The 21,595-nt window shown below is 34.5% G+C and overlaps 1 protein-coding gene across 1 annotated transcript in view; it reads right to left on the bottom strand.

Annotated features, from left to right (window-relative positions):
- Window positions 1–1,196: 1,196 nt before the first annotated feature.
- Window positions 1,197–21,595, bottom strand: part of LOC129943281 (uncharacterized) — a 102,141-nt gene continuing 81,742 nt past the window's right edge. Inside the window, exon 2 of the mRNA XM_056052601.1 lies at window positions 1,197–2,336. Coding sequence (XP_055908576.1) covers window positions 1,956–2,336 — 381 coding nt within the window. The 3' untranslated portion in view covers window positions 1,197–1,955. The remainder of the gene's footprint in view (window positions 2,337–21,595) is intronic.

Raw genomic sequence — 21,595 nt, forward strand, 5'->3', positions numbered from 1 at the left:
GCTTGACCTATAACAAATATTTTGTTTATTGACGAAGCCATTCAGCCAGAAATGACGCTCATCGCTAAAGATGATTTTTCGATGAAAATTCGAATCATTTTCAAGTTGTTGCTCAGCCCAATTCTCGAAAATATGACGCTTCTGGTGGTCATGCGGCTTCAATTTAATCTTGTAAGTATGTAGGCCAAGATCTTTTCGCAAAATTCGCCACAACGACGTTAGGTTAGGTTAGGTTGAGGGGCTGACAGTTGATGTCTTTACCGTCTTTTTCATATGATAACCCAATATATTATTTGTAGTGCCGCAGGTGTCAAGAAAGTTCCACCTTTTATCGGCCTTGATAGCTATTCTCACAACGAAGTCACAGCGATGCCTAATGCTTGAGAACGACGTGCGAGAGACACATTTAGGCTTTCTGCAACCGAAGCCCTCTCGGCAGTAATATTCTAGCCCCTACGGGCACTTCTTTGTCTCACTGTCACGGGAATATTTTGTACTGTTAAAATTTTTCTACTAGTCGCTCAATTGTTGATCAGATAGGGAGATTATGACGACCATAAATTGGACGTAGCGCTCTTAACGTTGAAGTCACTGACTCCGAGTTTCACTAGTAAATTTAAATAATTTCGACTCGTTGTTGGCTCCTATATCTTTCCATCATGAAACCTTATTGAAGAGAACTGTCAAAAGAGCGATAAGAAATATGGCGTCGTTTGCTGTCCCTGTTGCTCTATTTTTGTAGCGTCCCTGTTGAAAAACCCTGGATAACGATCTAAGCGATCTAAATCATATCATCAATTTTCGTAAGGGACTTTAACTGGTTTAATTGAGTTCAGAAGAAAGCCTCAAGATTCATGTCGTATCACAATGTGCCTTTAAAAGGTCAACCATTTTACCCTAACCTAATCTAAGACTTCTTTTTAAGATAGTAAACTATTTCAGTTAATTGTTGAAGGGTGTGTTATTGTATTTTTCGAAATGGGGCTGTTTAAAAATCTCGAAAGATGACAGCTTCAAAATTGACAACTGCTAAAAAGCAACAACTTATTGACAAAACCCTTTTACACAAATATTTGACAATCTACCAAGAATAATCTTCAATAGTTCTTGAAATATTATCAATATGTTTGAAAAAATGTGTTTAGAACTCGCTGAAGAAGAAACTGTCTTTTACGAGTAAGTAGTGCAAACATAGATCATGTTCCGCTTTTGAAATCATGACCATTTTACAGTCAGTTAATACTTGGTCCAACAATCAGTAAAGTTGGGAATTAAAAGTAAAAGTTTTTTTGACTTTAAACAAGTATTCGGAAGAAATAATCAGATCATTTTTAGTTTTTAAAGAAATCGTTTTTACAAAATTAAGGTTTTAAAAATTAAATGATTGTGCGATGATAGTTTTAGTATTTTATTGTTTATTTTCTTTTATACATATTTATATAATTTTTGTTTATATTTTGTATTTTGTTAAATGTGCATTAAGACCGGTTGCTTCAACTCCAATTTTGGACGAAATTTTGATATTCATATACGTTATATCGTTTCACTTCTTCTTCTATTTCTTTATATATTTCAGTTTTATATATTCGTATAAAGAGGAAGAATTATACACGAAAACAGTTACTTAAAATTTAGAAACTAAACTAAATAAAAGTTACAATTACATTTTTTAAAAGCCTGTGCTTTTGAATAGCATAAGCATTTTATTTAATTCTATTTTTACAAAACACAAAATGGCGCTCGCTTAGCGTTGTTGTACAATACAATCAAAAAAACTACTCCTTAACCCGCTAAACACGTACTAAAACATCTAAAACTCTTTTGTTTTGTTTAAAGATTTTTGTTTTCTTTCAATATATATATAATATCAAATTACAGTAATTAGAATATTTTTGTTTTTTTCAATCCACTACTTACATTATTACATATTCAAAAATATAGAAGAAGTGGCGCATTCATGTTGTTTTACAATCATTAGCTATGGACGGCCATGCCCTTTTTATCACGGCAAAATGTGTCATCTGGAAGGCGTTTGTTTGTGGACAACGTCTCTCCACAAAACCAGTCAGACAATAGCCCATGTTATAGTCCTCCATGGAGATATTCGAACTGAGGTATAGCTTGAATTCGGTTTCGGTGCTTTGCTTGCGATTGAAATGGCCCAGGATCAACAGTGAACCTTTGTCCATGGGGAGCATTTTGGCTTTGGTCACTTGCCGTTGGGAACCCATGAATTCTTCGATGCGACACCGATTTGGTTGCCACCAACATGGCGTTATTGTCCAATAGCTGGAGGCAGCTGTACGTGCCCAACCTTCTTCCGGATAGAGTAGGATCTGTATTTGGATGGAATAAATAGAAGAAACTTGATGAGAAAATAAAACCAAAAAATAGGACAAGAATTCAAGAATACAAGTAGCATCAGGATAGGTTAGGTAAGGTTTAGGTATAGTACCAACATCACCCTGTCCGACATTATGTAGACGTGTGTAATTCTACACACATGGAATTGGAATTGCTTTTATTTTTTTTGGTTGGATACTGGGACTGAGATTGGTACTAGGACTTCGAAGGATGCTCTCCGGAATCGATCTGTGAAAGGATGCGCACGTAGTGAAATAGTTGGATTCTTTTTTCAATTTAATTACAAATTTCGCGACGATTTTGATGTTTGTATATTCCGCAGGGGTAACCAACAGGATTATCGGAAAATTGTTATTGACACAGAGGGTGGTGTTTTGCCGTATAAAATGGTTTTCATGAAAAGCATGGTACGGATGAGCAGAAGCGCCGCTGGCCATCTTATCGCCTGCGTGCAGAAGAGATTTTAGCGCACATTACAAAAGTCTTGCTGTTGTTCTGTTGGATGGAATACAGACATAAGATTTGAATCAGATTGCTTTGGGATTTAAATTATGTGTATAAGGATAGGATGTTTTGTCAGAATGTACTTAATTAGTTTTCTCATGATTATTTCGACAAAGAGAAATGTGTATTGTGTATAGGGGTAATTTTGAGCTCTATCAATTTAAGGGATGAATTTAATTATCCCTGAAAATATAAGTTCAAGTTGAAAATGCATAAATAGTGTTGTATAGAATGTTTAAGGGAAAGATAATTATAACAGCAACATAAATAATTTGCACTTACAGAAAAACTGTGGTCTCTCTGCACCTTTTAAGCAAAAATCAAAGTCTCTTAAGTTAAGGTAATTTGTTGCTCTTTTTAAAAATATTAATTTCATATTAATATTATCGTTTTTTAATTACAAGAAAACGAAAACATTTCTTGCATGTATATTGGCCTAATGAGTAAGAATTGACCATTATACAGTGTTACGCCCCGACGGCGGAGCTAGCATCTGATGAAGAGAAAGAATGATTTTACAGTCAACTATTATCCGCCTACAACAACACACCCCGCGGAGATATTATTTTGGTTATGGGAGACCTTAAAGCTAAGGTTGGCAGTTACAACGACGGACTAAGGCATGACTTGACTTGACTTCTGCAATGGCCTTGTGATTGGTGGCACTATGTTTGAACATAGACTGTGTCATAAAATTAGTTGGATGTCAACGGATGGGCAAGCATCTTCCCACCAAATTGACCACATTCCTATTAGTCACCGCTTTAGAAGCTGTCTCTTCGATGTCCAAAACCGAAGTGGCGCCGACATGGGACTTGCCTTTGACCACCACTTAATAATAGCTACCCTAAAATTGCGTACAGCTACAGTTCTAAGATTCAACGGATTTACACAAGCCCCCAAGTTCAATATTGCTAGACTTAAGGATCACGAAATGAGAACCATCAGCAGCACAGTACATGACGACATCGAAAACAATTGGAATGCTGTGAAAAAAGTTTTCATTTCAGGTGCTGACAAAAAAGTCGATCGGAAAGAAGGAAGCAACTACACCTGGCTTTCAGAAGAATCTTGGACAAGGATCAACGAACGCAAATAGTTAAGGGCTCGAATAACTGCTGCACAAGGAGAAGAAAGACATAAGCTGGAGTCCTCGTACCACATGAAAAAGAGAAATGTTCACCGTTCACAGAATAACCAAAGAACGAACCGGTGAACTTAGCTCAAAGCAACACCTGGTGAAAGAAGTAGACGGAACGTGAAAGGTTCGGTGTATGAGCAAGTCATAAGGTGGAAAAAAACACTTTTCCTCGGTTTTAAATCGATGCCTTCTGAAGCGCCCGAACAAACTAATAACCTTCCAGTAAAGATGAGATCATTGTCGTTATTCAATCACTTAAAAACAACAAAGTGATAGGACTTGATGGAATTCCCGCAGAATTTTTACAAGCATCGCTAACGTAATCAAGCGAACTGCTTCATCCGCTCATAAAAGAAGCCTGGACCACCGAAAGATTCCCCGATGAGTGAAGGAAGGGAATTGCCAAAGTAGTAGCAAAAATCATACTGGAATGGATCAGAGGACACCTTGAAGTCACACTGGATGCGGAACAAGCAGGATTCCGCGCTGGATCCTCCTGTATTGATCATATCAATAACCTGCGGATTGTTATTCAGCAGTGTGTTGAATATCGAGCACCACTACACCTGCTGTTCAATTTTATAAGCCGCCAAAATATGATTTTTTGCCAAGGGCTTGGGCTTAAACGATGAAGCGATAACGAACCGTGTGCTTTTAATTGCTGAGTTAATTGGCGAATAATCCGAGATTTTGTGCTGAAATTTCCTCAGGCTAGTACCTGCAATTTAAAGCTGTTCGATAGGAAGTTGAACAACGTCGATTTTGACTTTATGTAGATTTGATTTTAAAGATATCACTAGGTGGCCTACCTATACAAATGGTTGTCCTTTTTGGACAAGGACTTAACATTTTTATTTTAAAATAAATCGCAAAACCATTTGAGGTGTTTTAAAAACTTTACTATTTAATGTGTCGGCAACACATTTTGTCCGAAACGGGAGCTATTTCGCGTTTAATGTTGGCTCTGAGCTCCTCCAAAGTTGTGGGTTTGTAAGAGGCTATGTTAAATAATTGACTTATATAAAGGCGTTTAATCTCACAAATGAGGTGGCTCTGGCTATTCGTTTGGACCATTTCTTGAGATAACACGCTCAAAAACGTACTCTTCAATTAATCGATTTTAAGGTATGCTGTATGACTAAGGATAGAATCATGTTGGAACCACAAATGTTGTCAAAGTCCATATACAGGCCAAAAAAATAAGTGGCCTGTATATGGTGGGTCGCCTAAAATTTTAGAGTCAGCTGGATCTTTTATGCATGTAAGCCAAGATTCTTACTCAAAATAGTCATATTGTGGTTTGAGCGATGGCCAATTCTTGACAACGCGCGCCTTATTGACCAATTTGGAACGTATCCTGCGGACCGGAAGCCTGAACGGCAGCGATATTTTCGTCCCAGAAAGTCCACAGTCAATCAAAACATTACGGCAGCTCGTCGAAAAACCCAACAACATCAAATCAACACCAACCATCTTTTCATCGATTTAAAGGACGCATATGACAGCATCTACAAGGACGAGCTATATAGAGCCATGTCTAGAGTTTTGGCATCCCTGCCAAACTCGTCCGTTTGTGCAGGATGACATAAAGGTTGGAAACAACTTAACAGAACCTTTTGTCAAAAAAGGTTTAAGACAAAGTTATGCGCTGTCATGCGATTTTTTTAACATCATACTTGAAAGAATAGTGCAGAGCTCCCACGTCAACACTAGAGGCACTATATTGCAAAAGTCTGTCCAATTACTAGCATATGCTGTTGACATTGACATAATCGAAAGAACTCAGCGTGATGTCAATGGGACTTTTGTGAGTATTGAGACAGAGGCGGAAAAAAATGGGTTTAACGGTTAATGAGGGCAAAAAAAAGAACATGCTGTCATGACGAAAGGACCCATAACACCGACGCCTAAGTCAAAACGTCACCATCGACAGACCTAATTTTGAGGTAATAAAGGACTTCATCTACCTAGGCTCTGCTATGAACACAGAAAACATGACCAGCACTGAGATCAAACGAAGAATTACTCTTTGTTAACCACTGTTTCTTTATTTTGGTAAGAAAGCAATTCAGTAGCAAAGCCCTCTCTCGAGGGACCAAAGTGTCGCTGTATAAGACCCTTATCATCCCCGTCCTGCTATACGGTGCTGAAGCATGGACTATGACAAAACCGGATGAAAGCGCCTTGGGTCGTTTGTGAGAAAAGTTCGTCTTGTGATCTACGGTCCGGTATGCATCGAGCGGGGGTGCTGGAGAAGATGGAGCGATGACCTGTACGGTGTGTACAGCGACGTAAACTTAGCCGACAGGGTCTTAATTTATGATTTGCAGACGTTTCTTGTTCGTCAACTTTATAAATTAGGTCTCGCAACAGTCCTAGTGTCTCGTCTTTTAAGTCTTTTTTAGTCAATTGTATTAAAATCGAATGTTTAACGTTAAGTCTACAAGTTAAAAAGTTATTCAAGTTCGAAGTTCAATACAAATTTGACAGTTTTGAAGATATCTAAGTAAAAATGTCAGAAAATTGGTGTATATTTTTGAAGTAAATTTCTTTAAGCATGCAAATTAACATTTCTGTCAAAAATAAATCAGGCAAAAGAAATTTCATCTGAATCACCCTATAATTTAATATACATTTAGACAGAACCATTTTATTACAGTTTCTTTTTATGGATGCACAGCTATGAACATTTGTCATTGTTATAGCAGCTATAAAATAGCAAGTACTTGTATTGGAAGCCTTTAAATGTCGGTATAATTAGTTATTTGCTTTATTACTAACTTCGCTTAATGTATCGAATTAGAAATTTATCAGGATTAAGGTATTCCGCATTATCTACGCTAGCGTTCGATGGTTTTTTTTTTATAAACTTGTGCGCCATCAATATAAAAATGACGCCCTTTTGTACCGCAGCGCCGTGCGTCGGTCGTCTGCCGTCAAAGTGTATAGCTTAATCCTTGTCCTATATATCTCATTCCCATATTCTAGAGGTCCTGATGCATATATAAGCTTTATTTTGGCAATTTTCATTGTGCGGAAGGAATTACATATGGCTCAGGATATGACCTGCAATTTAATTAAGTTATTATCTCATCGTGGTGTATATCTGCATCGATGTACACACATACACACATGCATATGTCTATTTGTATATTAAGGCTATGGTCATCCTGTAAAACTGAGGGGCTATAGGTATAACATGGCTTTTGAATTGAATATAGTTTTATTGAGAAAAAAATAAAAACACAAACACACATTCATATACTCAAAGTATTTTTCAGGATTTAAATTTAATATCGAAAGAGCGTTATTTCCTCCTCGGTTGAAAGACTTTTAATCCATCTGCTGGAGCTGTTGGGGTTGCATTGGAATTGGAATGGCAATTGCAATCCTCTGAATCCTCTCTTCTACCATATATAGATTTATTGGTCGAATGGTTGATGGTGATTCAATGGAGTGTAAGAGGGGTTAGGCTAGCCACTGAATGTGGCATGGTTTGATCAGAATCAGGACCGAAAAAAGTTACCAACCCACACATATACAGTTTGGGCCATATAAATAAGTCACAGAACGAACAAAATCGTCAACTAAGATTTATTTTTTTTTAACTACTGTTTATATATGTTTAAGAAAAACAGTTATTAATCTATATTTATTAATAATAGACAAATAATTATGCTATTTAATTGATCTTAGCTCACTTTTTATTTATTTGAACTGACATATATAATATTTAACTTAAATGGGCAAAAATAGAAAAAAATCTGGGAATGACAGATCAAATTAATGAAAATTTGAGTCATAATTTATTTAAAGCTGGACTCTTCCTTGATTCGACTTAGGCTTTGGAGCCCAAACCTGGACAGAGTTCCGACTGCTCAGGAATATGATGCTCTGTCTGACTCCATTTAAAAAATTGTCGTTATTACGGAGTATTTCAATGCACACAATTCTTCATGGCTTCAATATTCGGGCCAGACAACACCAGAAGGAGTGTGTGCTGAGATCTTCGCTGAGTTGAACCACCTATCATCGGACGTGGTAGGTTGAGCAGAAAATACTCTTGACTTGTTTCTTACCTCTGACCCTGGTAAGTACACTAGTGTTCTATCTTCTCTAGGAACATCTGACCATTGTGCTCCAGTAAAAGAAAGAGCTCTTAAGAGAACCGTTTGGCAATGCGAGGAAGCCAACCAGCGCTGATATGATCACAAGTTTGATTCCCCTGGGAATGAGAACTTTTATCCCGAATAAGGTTAAAAGCATCAGACCTAAGGAAAACGCATGGTTCGATGCGATCTGTAAGGAGGTTATTAGGGTCAAGAAGGTAAGTTTCCCTTGTTTATAAGCCAATCCAACTCAGGATAACCGGAATAAGTTCAAGCAAGCCAGGAAGGCTTACATCGTCCATATTCGACGGACCAAATTTGTACATGACCAAAAATTATGATAAAAAATACTGCAATTTCCACAAATGCAGTGCACATTTTTGGTCATTTGTAAAATATATGAAGAATTCTTCCTCTTCCTCGGTTCCTGTGCTCGTTGTCAATGACACTCCATTTGTAAGCTCTTTAGAGAAAGCTAATCTCTTTACTAGGTAGTTCACCGCCATTTCAACGCTGCCAGTTAGTGTTATGCGTCTTTACTAGAGGGAGTTAGTGATTCTATGGGACCAATTTTTTTCGCACTCGTACTGTGACAAGAGTTCTTAAAGATCTCAACATTCATAAATATGCTGGTCCGGATGGTATCCCCGCTATTGTTCTGAAGAGGTGTTCTTCAACGCTGGAAAAACCACTGCGTAAGCTTTTTCATCTATCCTACTCGTCAGGTCTCTTTCAGAGCGGATGGAAAACCGCATTTGTCCAGCCTATACCCAAAAAAGGCGAATGTTCTTCACAGTCTAATTAAGGACCCATTGCACTTACGTCCCTTCTTTCCAAGGTCATGGAAGTGCTGAAATAAAAAGATCAAGAAAAATTTAGAAGATCGAAAGCTTTTTAATGACCGACCATACAGCTTTCGTAGCAATAAGTCCACTGGTGCTCGCATGGTTCATCTCATCGAACAAATCTTTACATCGTTTTGGAGAAAGTAAGGTTATTGCACTTCATATTTCAAAAGCATTAAATAGGGTTTAACGTCAGGATCTCTTATCGAAAATGCGTGGTTTCGGTTTTCACGAATCTCTCCTTCACTAGGTTAGTTACCTTTCGAATCGTTCCATACAAGTTGTATTGGATGGATTCAAGTCAAAAAACCACAAAATAAATGCTGATGCTGGTGTGCCCCAGGGCTCTGTTCTATCTCCAACACTCATGATCTCCTGTCTGCAACATCTAATCCAATACATTGTTTCGCTGACGATAGTACCCTTAGCTTCTCATATTCGTTTTCAGATTCACATCCCTCTTCAGCGAATGTGGAACTTTAACGACAAAATATGGTAAGCTCATTAAATTCCGACCTAAGCAGCATTGTACAATGGGGAATAAAAAACCGAGTAGAACTTAAGCTTCGAAAACCCAATGATGTCTTGCATCGTTAAAACGAGATATACCCCTATTATTCATAGATGGCACTTGCATCGAGGAAAACTGAACATCTCCATATTCTCGGTATAGGTACGAACCAGCTCTTGTGGAACGATCACATACGCGATGTCGCCAAATGTCACAAGATGTTGGAGTTTTCTAAGGTGATGCAAGAAGTTTTTATCACCCTCTGATCTGGCTGTTATTTACAAGTCTTATATACGTCCAAAGCTTGAGTATAACTCCCATATCTGGGCTGGTGCTCCTGCAACTTACTTAAGCCTCTTGGACAGTATTGAACTTAGAGCATTTAGATTGATTGGTGATAATACCATCACAGGTACATTTACGTCGCTAGAACATCGTCGTAAAGTTTCCTATCTCACCCTCTTTTACCATTAATTTATCGGTTTATGCTCTAGAGAAATAGACAGCTGCATTCCTTCTCTTAAACAGTTCAACCGTAATACTCGCGCTTCTAGGAATGCTCATCAGAATACCCTCGAGCCCAACTTCGGTCGTACCGTCAAGTGCAGAGATTCGGTCTTTAGCCGAACTACGCGAATGTGGAATGCCTTGCCACACTCTGTCTTTCCCAGTCATTGCAATATTCAGGAATTTAAAACCAATGTGCACCGACACCTCCTTCCAACCCCTTTCTCTCTTTCCTAGTGCGCACATTGTGTCTTTGCAAAATAAGGGTGGTAATATCCACTTAAGTGTGCGCTGATAATAAAAAAAATTCTTCTGATTGCAAAAAAGTCAGTGTAAATAATTCTAGTAGTATTTTTCTAACGACCTTTAAATATCTAGGGGTATTACTTGATAGTAAAATTAATTGGTCTTATCATACTCACTCTTACAGAAATTACTTGTTATTTTGTTCTAGACAGTTTTTTAAGCTTGGTTTGTATTGCTCACAAAAAATACTAGTTATGATTTACTATGGTATTATTTATTTTAAGATTCAGTATGGAATATCTTGGTGGGGGGGTTCTTATCAAAGCAAGGTTATAATCCTCTTCTTATTCTTCAAAAACATGTTATAAATCATTTGTAATAAAAATCGCTTTTATAACACTTTAATTTTTTTTCAGGATTTGAAGGTTCTTCGTCTACGACATCTGTACTACTTTAAACTTTTAAAGGTAAGTTTTATGAAAAATTTATATCCTTTAAAGAGAAATAGTTCACGACATAATTAAGGACTGAATACGGTCTCATAATATAACAATTTTTTAGTTCAAAAATGAATTTCGTGCAGAGTCCGAGCAACTGAACTAGCCATTTTCTTCTACTAGAAACAAGAAAATATGATTCAAAACTAAAATTAAAATGGAAAAATTTAATAGTATCAAACAAGCATTTAATTTATTTCTTTGAAGGCAGTGAGGATAAAGATTCTGAAGCTTGAAGAAACACAATTTTATGTTAGACAATTTAGTCTCTGCTCTGAGCTTTAAAGGACTATTCACATGAGAGCAGCCAACGACCGGCGATTGAACGAACATTTGTCTATTTTGAGGTTTTGTTCACATAATTCGTCGCGAATGACGTTTTACTTTGACAATTCACTTGATTTGTTTCAAAATCATTTTAAAAAAGTGTTTAAAAAAATGAATAGATTAAACAAAATATGATTATATTACCTTCGGTATTTAAAATAAAAGCAATATTTTGCCATCCTTCTTCTATCTGAATAGGAACGAACGGCTTTGTTGGACAATGATTGATTTGATTCCACTTCCAAAATTAATTTTTCACCAAATTCCTTGAACACTTAACATTATTTCAGTGTTCATAAATGCCTTTTTATTAATGTTTGTTTTAACCATGACGAATCACCAAGTGAACAATAACAAGAAAGATTTTGAGGTTATTCGTGAGCGAATAACTCATTCGTTAAAGTGTGGATGGTATGTGGAACGCGAATAGAGTTTGACAGTTCGTAACAATCAGATAGCAAACTTCACTTATTTTAGCATTTACAAGGAAAATTTTAGTATCTTAACATGAATTGAATTAAGTTTTTTACGATTTTATCCAGTTTTTGTGAAGGATTTAGACTAATTAAATGTTTTACATTCCATTTGTTTTTTATTCGGCGGTCGTTGGTGGTTCTCGTGTGAATAGTCCTTAATTAACCCGAATCTTATATTTTTGGCAAGGTTAAGTTAGGAACGCGTTTAATATTATGAAATAAGGATTTATAATGAATAAAACAGCATAAAAGAACTCTTGATGATGGGTATTGTTACATATTAGATCCTAAATGAAGACGGATTGCCATGTAGAAATATTTACACAAGTCCTGAATGGACGCTTTACCAGCCCTAAATAGATGTGTCAAAACAAAATTTTCACCGAAGACATCATTTCGCAAAAAAGCACATTTAAGTGTTTGGAGTGGCGAATCACCTTACTTTTGGGAAACATTTAAAGGGAATATAGTAAATCGTATAGTAAATATAGGGTAATTCATTTTACGGTTTCAAGAGCATTCGTTAATAAAACTAGGTGCTGGCCAGTTGACATCGCCACGATGAGAAATTACGCGGTCAGGAAATGCCTCTTTCAATAAAGCCATATTCACTCGAGTTGTGAGGCATGTGTACCATCTTTTAGAAACTGCATATTCTCCAAGTCGATTTCTTCAATAGCAGGCACAAACAGTTGCTTATCATGTAACCAATAAGCTCTGAATTGACGGTGATAGTCGTTCCACCGTTGTTTTGGAAGAAGTAAGGTCCGATCATATCTCTGGACCAAAGAATGGCATTTTGTGGATGTAATGTCCTCTCTTCAATTACTTGAAAATTCTCAGAACCACAAATACGACAATATGGTTTATTAACATACCTACCGATTTAGAAATGTGCTACGTCGCTGAAAAAAATTTAGTTCGAAAAATCGCAGTCCAACGCCTGTTGTTCAAGCACCCATTAGACATATCAACGACGACGTTGTGAATAGTCAGCTTCAGTTGTTCTGTGAGCTGGACATTTTATGGAACTAGGTGTCGATTCAAACGTAAAATACGCCATAAAGTGAGGTAAGACAATCCTAATTCCTGAGAACGACGAGGAATCAACACATTCGAGCCTTCAGCAAGACTTTTACCTGTAGCGATATTTTCATTGGTACGAGAGAAACGATGATGTACAGGCCTTACGATATCTCTAACCAATCCAGTCTCTTCAAATTTCTTCACAATTTTGCCAATTGCTTGTGTAGTTGGACGATTTAGTAAGCTATAATCTCCTCTTAAAAGACGATATGTGGCTGTGGCAGAATCACCATTTTTGTAGTAGGTTTGAAAAATTTGTAAGTGTTGTGCGAAAGTTAGGAAATCCATTTTCGTAGATGTCAGACTTTTAACTGAAAAAAAGTTTAGTTTAATAATTAGTTTGACAGGTGTAGAATTTCAGACCTATACTTTTAAAAGCGCAACCCGTTTCAATACCAACTCTTGCAGATATTGTTGTGTCCAAGAATTAAGCATTATTATAAAAATAAAGGCTTTACGTTATGTTTTATTTCCGACTAGTTCTTGCTTCAAATGGAAGCGTATGTCGGTAATAAAGAGCAGAATATTTTCTTTCAAGACGTCAGTCGTTTTGGACTTATCTGTGTAGACAAGCAACTTTCCATTAGCTCACAAAAAATAGTCAAATGATGTTGAATTTTACAGCTCACTAAAAATTTCCTTCAATACATTGATTTTTAACTTCCCATAGGAAGTTATTGTAATGGGTCCGATTTGTCAAATTGAAAATTTTGACATTTCTCGACGTTTCAAGGTCCCTAGAGTCGAAATAAAAGATTTTTAGAAAGATGTCTGTGCGTGAGTGTGTACGTACGTTCGTACGCCCGTACGTCCGCTCAAGAACCAGAAGAGATATCAACTTCAAATAAATAAGATAAGATACAGATAATAACGCAGAAAGATGCAGAAAGGGCTCTCAAGAAAATTGCGTGGGTGGTTTTTTTACCATAGCAGTTTGAAAAAGGTGAACATTTTGGTTAACCCTAAATATCTTACGAACCAAAAACGCTAGAGACTTGAATTAAATTTTATATAATAGATTGTAACGTGATACCAAACAGGTATATTTTTTGAAAAAAATCAATATAACGGTTTTTTTTAAAATCAATAAAACTGAAAAAAAAAATTTTTCACCTCCAAAATTTTACGACTGAAATATGATTTTATCTCTAAAACAATTTTGTGCAACGAAAAATAATGTTTTTGACATCTGATAAAGTTTTGAGAAAAATCTAATTGACAGTTTTTTTTATAAAAAATAAAAATCTAAAAAAAAACATTACTCGAAGTTCGTAAAAATTGAATATCGATTCAAATATCTTTTCAAAAACTTGAAATTAAGGCTTCAATTTTATTTTATCTTATAAAAAATATTGTTTTCAACATTCTGAAAAATTTTGAGAAAAATCGAATTGACAGTTTTTTTTACAAAAAATAAAAACCTAAACAAAAAATTTATAAAAGTTGGTAAAAATTGATTTTCGACTCAAATATCTTTTCAAAACTTTGAGATATTGGCTTTTATTTACTTTTGTCTTTCAAAAAATCTTGTTGTTAACATTCAGTTAAAGTTTGAAAAAAATCGAATTTACAGTTTTTTTACATAAAATAAAAACCTAAAAAAAAAATTTATAAAAGGTGGTAAAAATTGATTTTCGACTCAAATATTGGCTTAAGTTATCTTTTATCTTTCAAAAAATCTTGTTGTCAACATACAATTAAAGTTTGAAAAAAATCGAATTGACAGTTTTTTTACAAAAAATAAAACCTAAAAAAATAATTTATAAAAATTGGTAAAAATTGATTTTCGACTCAAATATCTTTTCAAAACTTTGAGATATTGGCTTTTATTTACTTTTATCTTTCAAAAAATCTTGTTGTCAACATTCAGTTAAAGTTTAAAAAAAATCGAATTGACAGTTTTTTTACATAAAATAAAAACCTAAAAAAAAAATTTATAAAAGTTGGTAAAAATTGATTTTCGACTCAAATATCTTTTCAACACCTTACGATATTGGCTTTTATTTACTTTTATCTTTCAAAAAATCTTGTTGTCAACATTCAGTTAAAGTTTGAAAAAAATCGAAGTGACAGTTTTTTTACAAAAAATAAAAACCTAAAAAAAAAAATTATAAAAGTTGGTAAAAATTGATTTTCGACTCAAATATCTTTTCAAAACTTTGAGATATTGGCTTTAATTTACTTTTATCTTTCAAAAAATTTTGCTGTCAACAAAGTATTGGCTTTAAAGTAATTTTATCTCCTAAGAAATATTGTTGGTAAAATTTTAAAAAAATCGAATTTACAGTTTTTTTTACAAAAAATAAAACTCTAAAATAAAAACAATACTAAAACTTGGTAAAAATTTACTTTCGGCTCAAATAGCTTTTCAAAACTTAAAAATATTGGCTTGAAACTTATTTTATTTCACAGAAAATATTGTTTTCGATATTCAGTAATTTTTATATAAAAATCCAACAGTCCGTTTTTTCATATAAAAAATAAAATCTACAAAAAGAGTACGCAAATTTGGTAAAAATTGATACGAGTACATAAAGACAAACTTTTAAGCAAGACAAATCGACAGACGGGATGGGAAGTTATCAGTGTGGGTCGCATCCCAGCCTCTTTTTTCGTTATCGAACCGAACTATTATCTCGGTAATAAATTTGTCCATTTATTACTAAATACCAAACCAAACTTAGAATAAATCAGTGACAGCTGTCAAAAAGAGAAGCATCTAACAGATTGAAAACCACATCTTTAAAAAAAGACCTGTTTGATATCTGAATTACATTTCGTTTTACAGGAATAGTGACAAGTATTTTTTTGTTTTTATTTGACAATATTTTTCAAAGCCTTTTTGGAAAATCCCAAATGTGGATTGAATGACGTATGTATGTTTTAAGTTTTTAATGCTATCCAAATTTTGGATTAAGGTGATAAACACAAGTTTTATGGAGCTTTTTCTGAAAAACGCTATAAAAGGGTCACATGAATAAGGACAAGGTCTAAGACCCTTTATAGTGAAAATAACAAAAAATATCATAGTTTAGGTAAATACTGGTTTTATTGATTAGATTAAAATAGTTATTAGTAATGTGTGCTGCCTTTGGGCCCAGTCCCGTTTTTTGGCTTCAATAAGCTCTTCAGTTTTTTTGTTATTGCCGTCCTTCTTGTAGACTTTTCTTAAAAAAGCCATTCCCACACGTTTTCCATGATGTTCAGGTCAGGAGAATATGGGGCCATGGTAATAAGTTAAAATTTTGCCCCTGAATCTAGGCTTTTGTTGTCCGGGTGGTATGTATTGGTGCATTATCGTATTGAAAACCCTATCTTTGCCACATAATAATTCAGAAAACTGCGGAAAAGCTAGTTCCAGAATCAATTTGTTAGTGATTGCCTACAATGTAGATCTTTGAAAATCCATCTCCCGGGCCCCGTAATAAGTGATTGCTCTCCATCCTATGACATCGCCTACTTTGCTGTGCCGTTTTTCAATCTATATTTGTTTTCTTCAATCATGGAAATAGCAGCTTTATCCATCAGGTCCGTCCAAGTTAAGTTTGATTTCACCAGAAAAGACGACGGTATGCCAAGCTCCATTCCCCCTGATGTCATTTGTTGAATAATTAAGGCGTTGGGTCTTGCGTGCAGCATTCCATGGTAGTTTTTTCTTCATTTTGTTGTTGTCGTATATGGTCTGTATTCTGTATCACCGGAACTACAGTCAATCTACTAGCATTTAGCCCAGCTTCTGCATTGATTTTACAAATGGAATGCCTTGCAATTTAAGCAGTTCTTACTATAACCCGCCCTTGGTGAAAGTTTTAGGCTTTTTTGACTATTCCTTTCTGGTTTTTTTCATACCTCTCTAGGTATTTGAAAAAAATGTATGCAATATTTAAACTTCTTCTTATTTTACTCGCTGTAACACGGATATTTTTGCTGAGATCCATGTAAGATCGAATTTGGCCTATTTCATATATGGTTAGAATCTTACCTCTTTCCATACTTTTTGATGCGATCGAATTAATACTCGTACTTAGCTCCCAAACAATCAGAGTATCCTTTTATCTGATTCAAAACACGGTAATAGGTAAATTTAGATCTTGTCCCTTTTCATGTAACCCATGTAATGTAAAGTTTTGCTTGCAATATACACTTATTACATGCCTCATTCATTCCGCATTTGAATTTTCCCAAAAAACCTAAGTTTTGGAAAAATATCGTCAAATAAAAAACGAAAAAAGCTTGTCCCTATTCTTCTGACACGAAGTGTATGAACACCTTTATTAAATACTAGTGTACCTACATATGTTCTAGAATGTATTTTTGTTCACGAAGCACAAGGTAATGTACTTATTTTTTTTATTATTATTTTGGTGAAAATCTCATAATTGCTTGTGCATTAAAATAAAATGAAAATCACAACAACAACAGCGAATGACATTTTTTGAGCCACTACCAATCGATGGGCAAATAATTAAAATATCAAGCATCTCCATAATTTCCAAATGGATTCTTTTTATATTTCAGAGCCTACCATAAAAAGCATATTGGTGTTGTATGGTGAGGTGTCGGGTGTCGGGTGTTGTGTGGGGTGAAGGTGAAATTTTCCTACGTTAAAGTTGTTTTTCATTTCCTTTTTTTTTTGATTGAGATTTTTAATTAGTTTGGTTTTAATTTACTTCCTTTTATAAAGACAACGACAAAAAAATAAATGAAAAAAGGTGGAAAGGCTGATTTTTTGTTGTTGTTTGTGTTGTTTACATTGAAAACAATGAATTTAAAAACAATTAAGTTGAATAGTCAATAATTCAGGAAAATATCTTATAAATGAAAGATAATGGAAAACCACAATAATAACGTATGTTGTTGCTGGATTGTGGAAAGTTATTTATATTTCAATCTTTGGAAAAAAAGTTATGACGAAAAACAAATTAAAAAACGAATTAAGAAAGCGTAAATTTACGATATGATTATTTGGTAAATTAGAACGTATAACTTGAGAAACAAAAACTTATTAATGACTTGAGTGACCACTCTTGGACGGTTTGTTTTCAAATCAAAAATAAAAAAGTTCGTAAATTGCGTCAATCTAAAAGTTTCCTTTGCTTATGAATGTTTCGATTTTGTATTATGTTACTAGCTGACCCGGTGAACTTCGTATCACGTATATCGTTTTCTTACAGCTTATGATTTTGTGATGACCAATGGCGGTCCAGGGAGGAAGGGTGGTCGTAGAGGTTATGACTTTCTTAAACATTGTTTGCTAAAAGTACTACTTTTCACTGAGGACTGAACCAAGAACATAATATGAATCGGAAATTCAGCCATTTTCAAATAACGCAGCACAAATTTATCAACTTTTGACCAGTGGACGATCTAGGACGGGGGGGGGCATAGAGGTCATAAGAGCCGAAAAAGCTTATACAGTTAAGTTGTTTAACCAAATATTTTATCTAATAATTCGTAGTAATTTAACAAAGTTTACTTAAAAGTGGTTTGCTGTCAAAAGCAACTAACTATTAAGTTGCCTTTTAATTCCTGAAACTCGCCTTCAATTCCGTCTTATTTTTTTGACGCATAAAAACAGATTGATTTTTTTACTTGCTATTTATAGGAACTATATGGCATGTATTGAATTCTTCGAGCTCGAGCTTTCAATCAAACATGACATTACAATGGTAGAAAAGTCGAAAAAAGTTGGTCCTTCAACCATCCGTCTGTTTGTCTGTCTGTCTTATCCTCTACATCCCAAACCCTTGTATCGATTAAGTTTTAAGCCGATTGGCGTAAGCCGTTCTTTTTTCATTTTGTTAATACAAAAAATAACAGCAGTCCCAATAAAAATTGTTTGGTTAAAAATCAACCGGGCATTTTTTTTTAAACTTTCTAAAGCTTTTTCTTATTAACTTCCCATAGGAAGTTATTGTAATGGGTCCGATTTGTCAAATTGAAAATTTTGACATTTCTCGACGTTTCAAGGTCAATAGAGTTGAAATAAAAGATGTTTAGAAAGATGTCTGTGCGTGCGTGTGTACGTACGTTCGTACGTCCGTACGTCCGTACCTTCGCGACGTTTTTTTCGTTGTCCATAGCTCAAGAACCAGAAGAGATATCGACTCCAAATAAATTTTGTTATACAGATAATAAGGCAGAAAGATTCAGAAAGGGCTCTCAAGAAAATTGCGTGGGTGGTTTTTTTACCATAGCAGTTTAAAAAAAGGTGAACATTTTGGTTAACCCTAAATATCTTACGAACCAAAAACGTAAGAGACTTGAATTAAATTTTATATAATATATTGTAACGTGGTCTCAAAGAAGTATATTTTTTGAAAAAAAATCTATCTAACGGGTTTTTTTATAAATTAATAAAACTGAAAAAAAATGTGTCACCTCCAAAATTTAACGACTAAAATATAATTTCATCTCCAAAACCATTTTGAGCAACGGAGAACAATGTTTTTGAAATCTGATAAATTTTTTAGAAAAATCAAATTGACAGTTTTTTTTTATAAAAAATAAAAATCTAAAAAAAACATTACTCAAAGTTGGTAAAAATTGAATATCGATTCAAATATCTTTTCAAAAACTTGAAATTTAGGCTTAAAACTTATTCTATCTTATAACAAATATTGTTTTCAACATTCGATAAAATTTTGAAAAAAATCGAATTGACAGTTTTTTTATAAAAAATAAAAACCTAAAAAAAAAATAATAAAAGTTGGTAAAAATTCATTTTGGACTCAAATATCTTTTCAAAACATTGAAATATTGGCTTCAAACTAATTTTATTTTTTAAGAAATATTGTTTTTAACATTCGGTAACATTTTGAGAAAAATCGAATTGACAGTTTTCTTACAAAAATAAAAACCTAAAAAAATGTATAAAAGTTGGTAAAAATTGATTTTCGACTCAAATAAATACAAGTGTTGGCCGTTGCATGAAAAACGCTGTATTTTTACGCGAGATCAATATTTTATTTTGCAAAGAACCTAATCCACATCATATTCAAGGCTAGTTTTGCTTCAAAATTGAGGTTGTGTGTAATCCAAACACCCAGGTACTTAAATTCGATGTTTACATTATTGAGAGACCATTTTTCGTGGTTGTTTTCTCCTTTGACGCGCTTCAAAAATCATCACTTTTGTCTTTAAATAAAGGTTTTCGGCGAGTAGTACTAAGTTATCAGCATATAACAGAACTTTAACTTGTATATCAGCAAACGATATCTCTCCTGGGAGTATATCACAAATGTCTTCAACAAAGAAAGCAAAAAGTAATGTTCTTAAAATACAGCCCTGTGGAACACCTGCAGTTGTTTCAAACCATTCTAAGAAGTCCATTCCATCCCATACAGATGCACTAGATGAAGCAAGAAATTTAGAGTACATGGTCAAAAATTTTCACGAGATTCCTATCGTTGAAAGCTTGTACAGCAAAGCCTGTCTGTTAACTTTGTCAAATTCTGCCTTGATATCTACGAAGCAAGCGTATAATTTTTTCTTTTTATCAATGGATTTTCTAGCAATGCTTGTAAAAGCAAATATTTGAGTCATGGTTGAGAAGCCCGACCGAAAACCAGCTCGGAACATACTTAAAAGGGTTTTTTTTCTTCGATCCATTTGGTAAGCCTTTCGTATAGAATCGAAGTAAGAATCTTCCTCAAAGTGCTTAAAATAGAAATTCCTCGATAATTTTCTGATAGGTTGGCATTACCGCTCTTGTGAATTGCAAAAATAACTGCATTGTTTAGGTTGTGTGGCACATAAGAATCGCTGTATAATCTGTTGAGGTATGAGGTACTTCTTGAATTGAACTGTGCTATTTTTGTAGAACCCTACAGAAATTTCATCTATGCCAGGAGCTTTATTGTTTTTCATCTTATGAAGTGAAGAATCGAGTTCAGACAAAGATATTGGACAATCCAGTTCTGCTGGACAAGAATCAAACATATAATTAAAAATATTTGCAACTGTTTTGTATGTTAAAGTCATGGTTTTATATATTTGTCAATATTTAAAACAAGAAGATAATTATTGCACCATTCCATGAATAAAAATAAATGTTCTTGCAAGAGAAGTCAGAAGATTCAGAGTTGATTTTTTTGAACATTTTAATCTTATCAAACGAACTTTGTATGATCGAAATAAATAAAACAAATAGAATAGGTCCAAGATGGTTACCCTGAGGGACACCAAAACTCACAACAAAATAACTTAAATACTCATTACGAAATTTAACACTATAACGTTTATGAAATTGTCGTTAAAACCTTGTTGTACTAGTTTTAAAAGTAATGTTTTATGACACAATTTGTCAAAGGCCTTGCTGAAATCAGTAAAGATACATTCTACTTGTTCATGTTTTTCAAAAGCATCTACACAAAAGGACGTCCAATGAAACAGATTAGTAACAATAGTAACATATTATTCACCTGTATCAAATAGTCTGCACTCAACTTCAATGTTAATACAAAGAGTGTCGAAAGCCCTGTTTCCAAATGATACATGTACTTAGGCGAACTTAGAGGGAGGAGAAATACTTTTCTAAGGAAGAATCGAAGAAAATTTTCAACAGTTTCGTATTTCCGAAGACCCCAGATCTGTGCTCCATAAAAAAAAAACTGCTTTTGCAGTTGCGTTAAAAACATCATATTTGGCGTTTTGACTGATACTATGCAAAATTATCTGGACTTAGTTTCCAAGAAGTTTCTGGCTAGTGTTGGCGTATCTTGGCCATGACCACCTTGGCCCTCTCCCTGGAAAAACCCTGGAGAAAGTCGTCGCTGAAGCGGAAAGGCAAAGGATCCTCCTAATTATTGGGAGCGATGCTAACGCTCATCATACTGTATGGGGACGAATATCAACGACAGAGGTGAGTCTCTTTTTGATAATATTCCTAGTACTAACCTCTTAGTAAGTAATGTTGGAAATGAACCAACCTTCATAACTAAAACTCGACAAGAAGTCTTAGACATAACTCTTGTCTCAGAT

Source organism: Eupeodes corollae, chromosome 1, assembly GCF_945859685.1.
Source record: "Eupeodes corollae chromosome 1, idEupCoro1.1, whole genome shotgun sequence".
NCBI classification, from domain to species: Eukaryota; Metazoa; Arthropoda; class Insecta; order Diptera; family Syrphidae; genus Eupeodes; species Eupeodes corollae.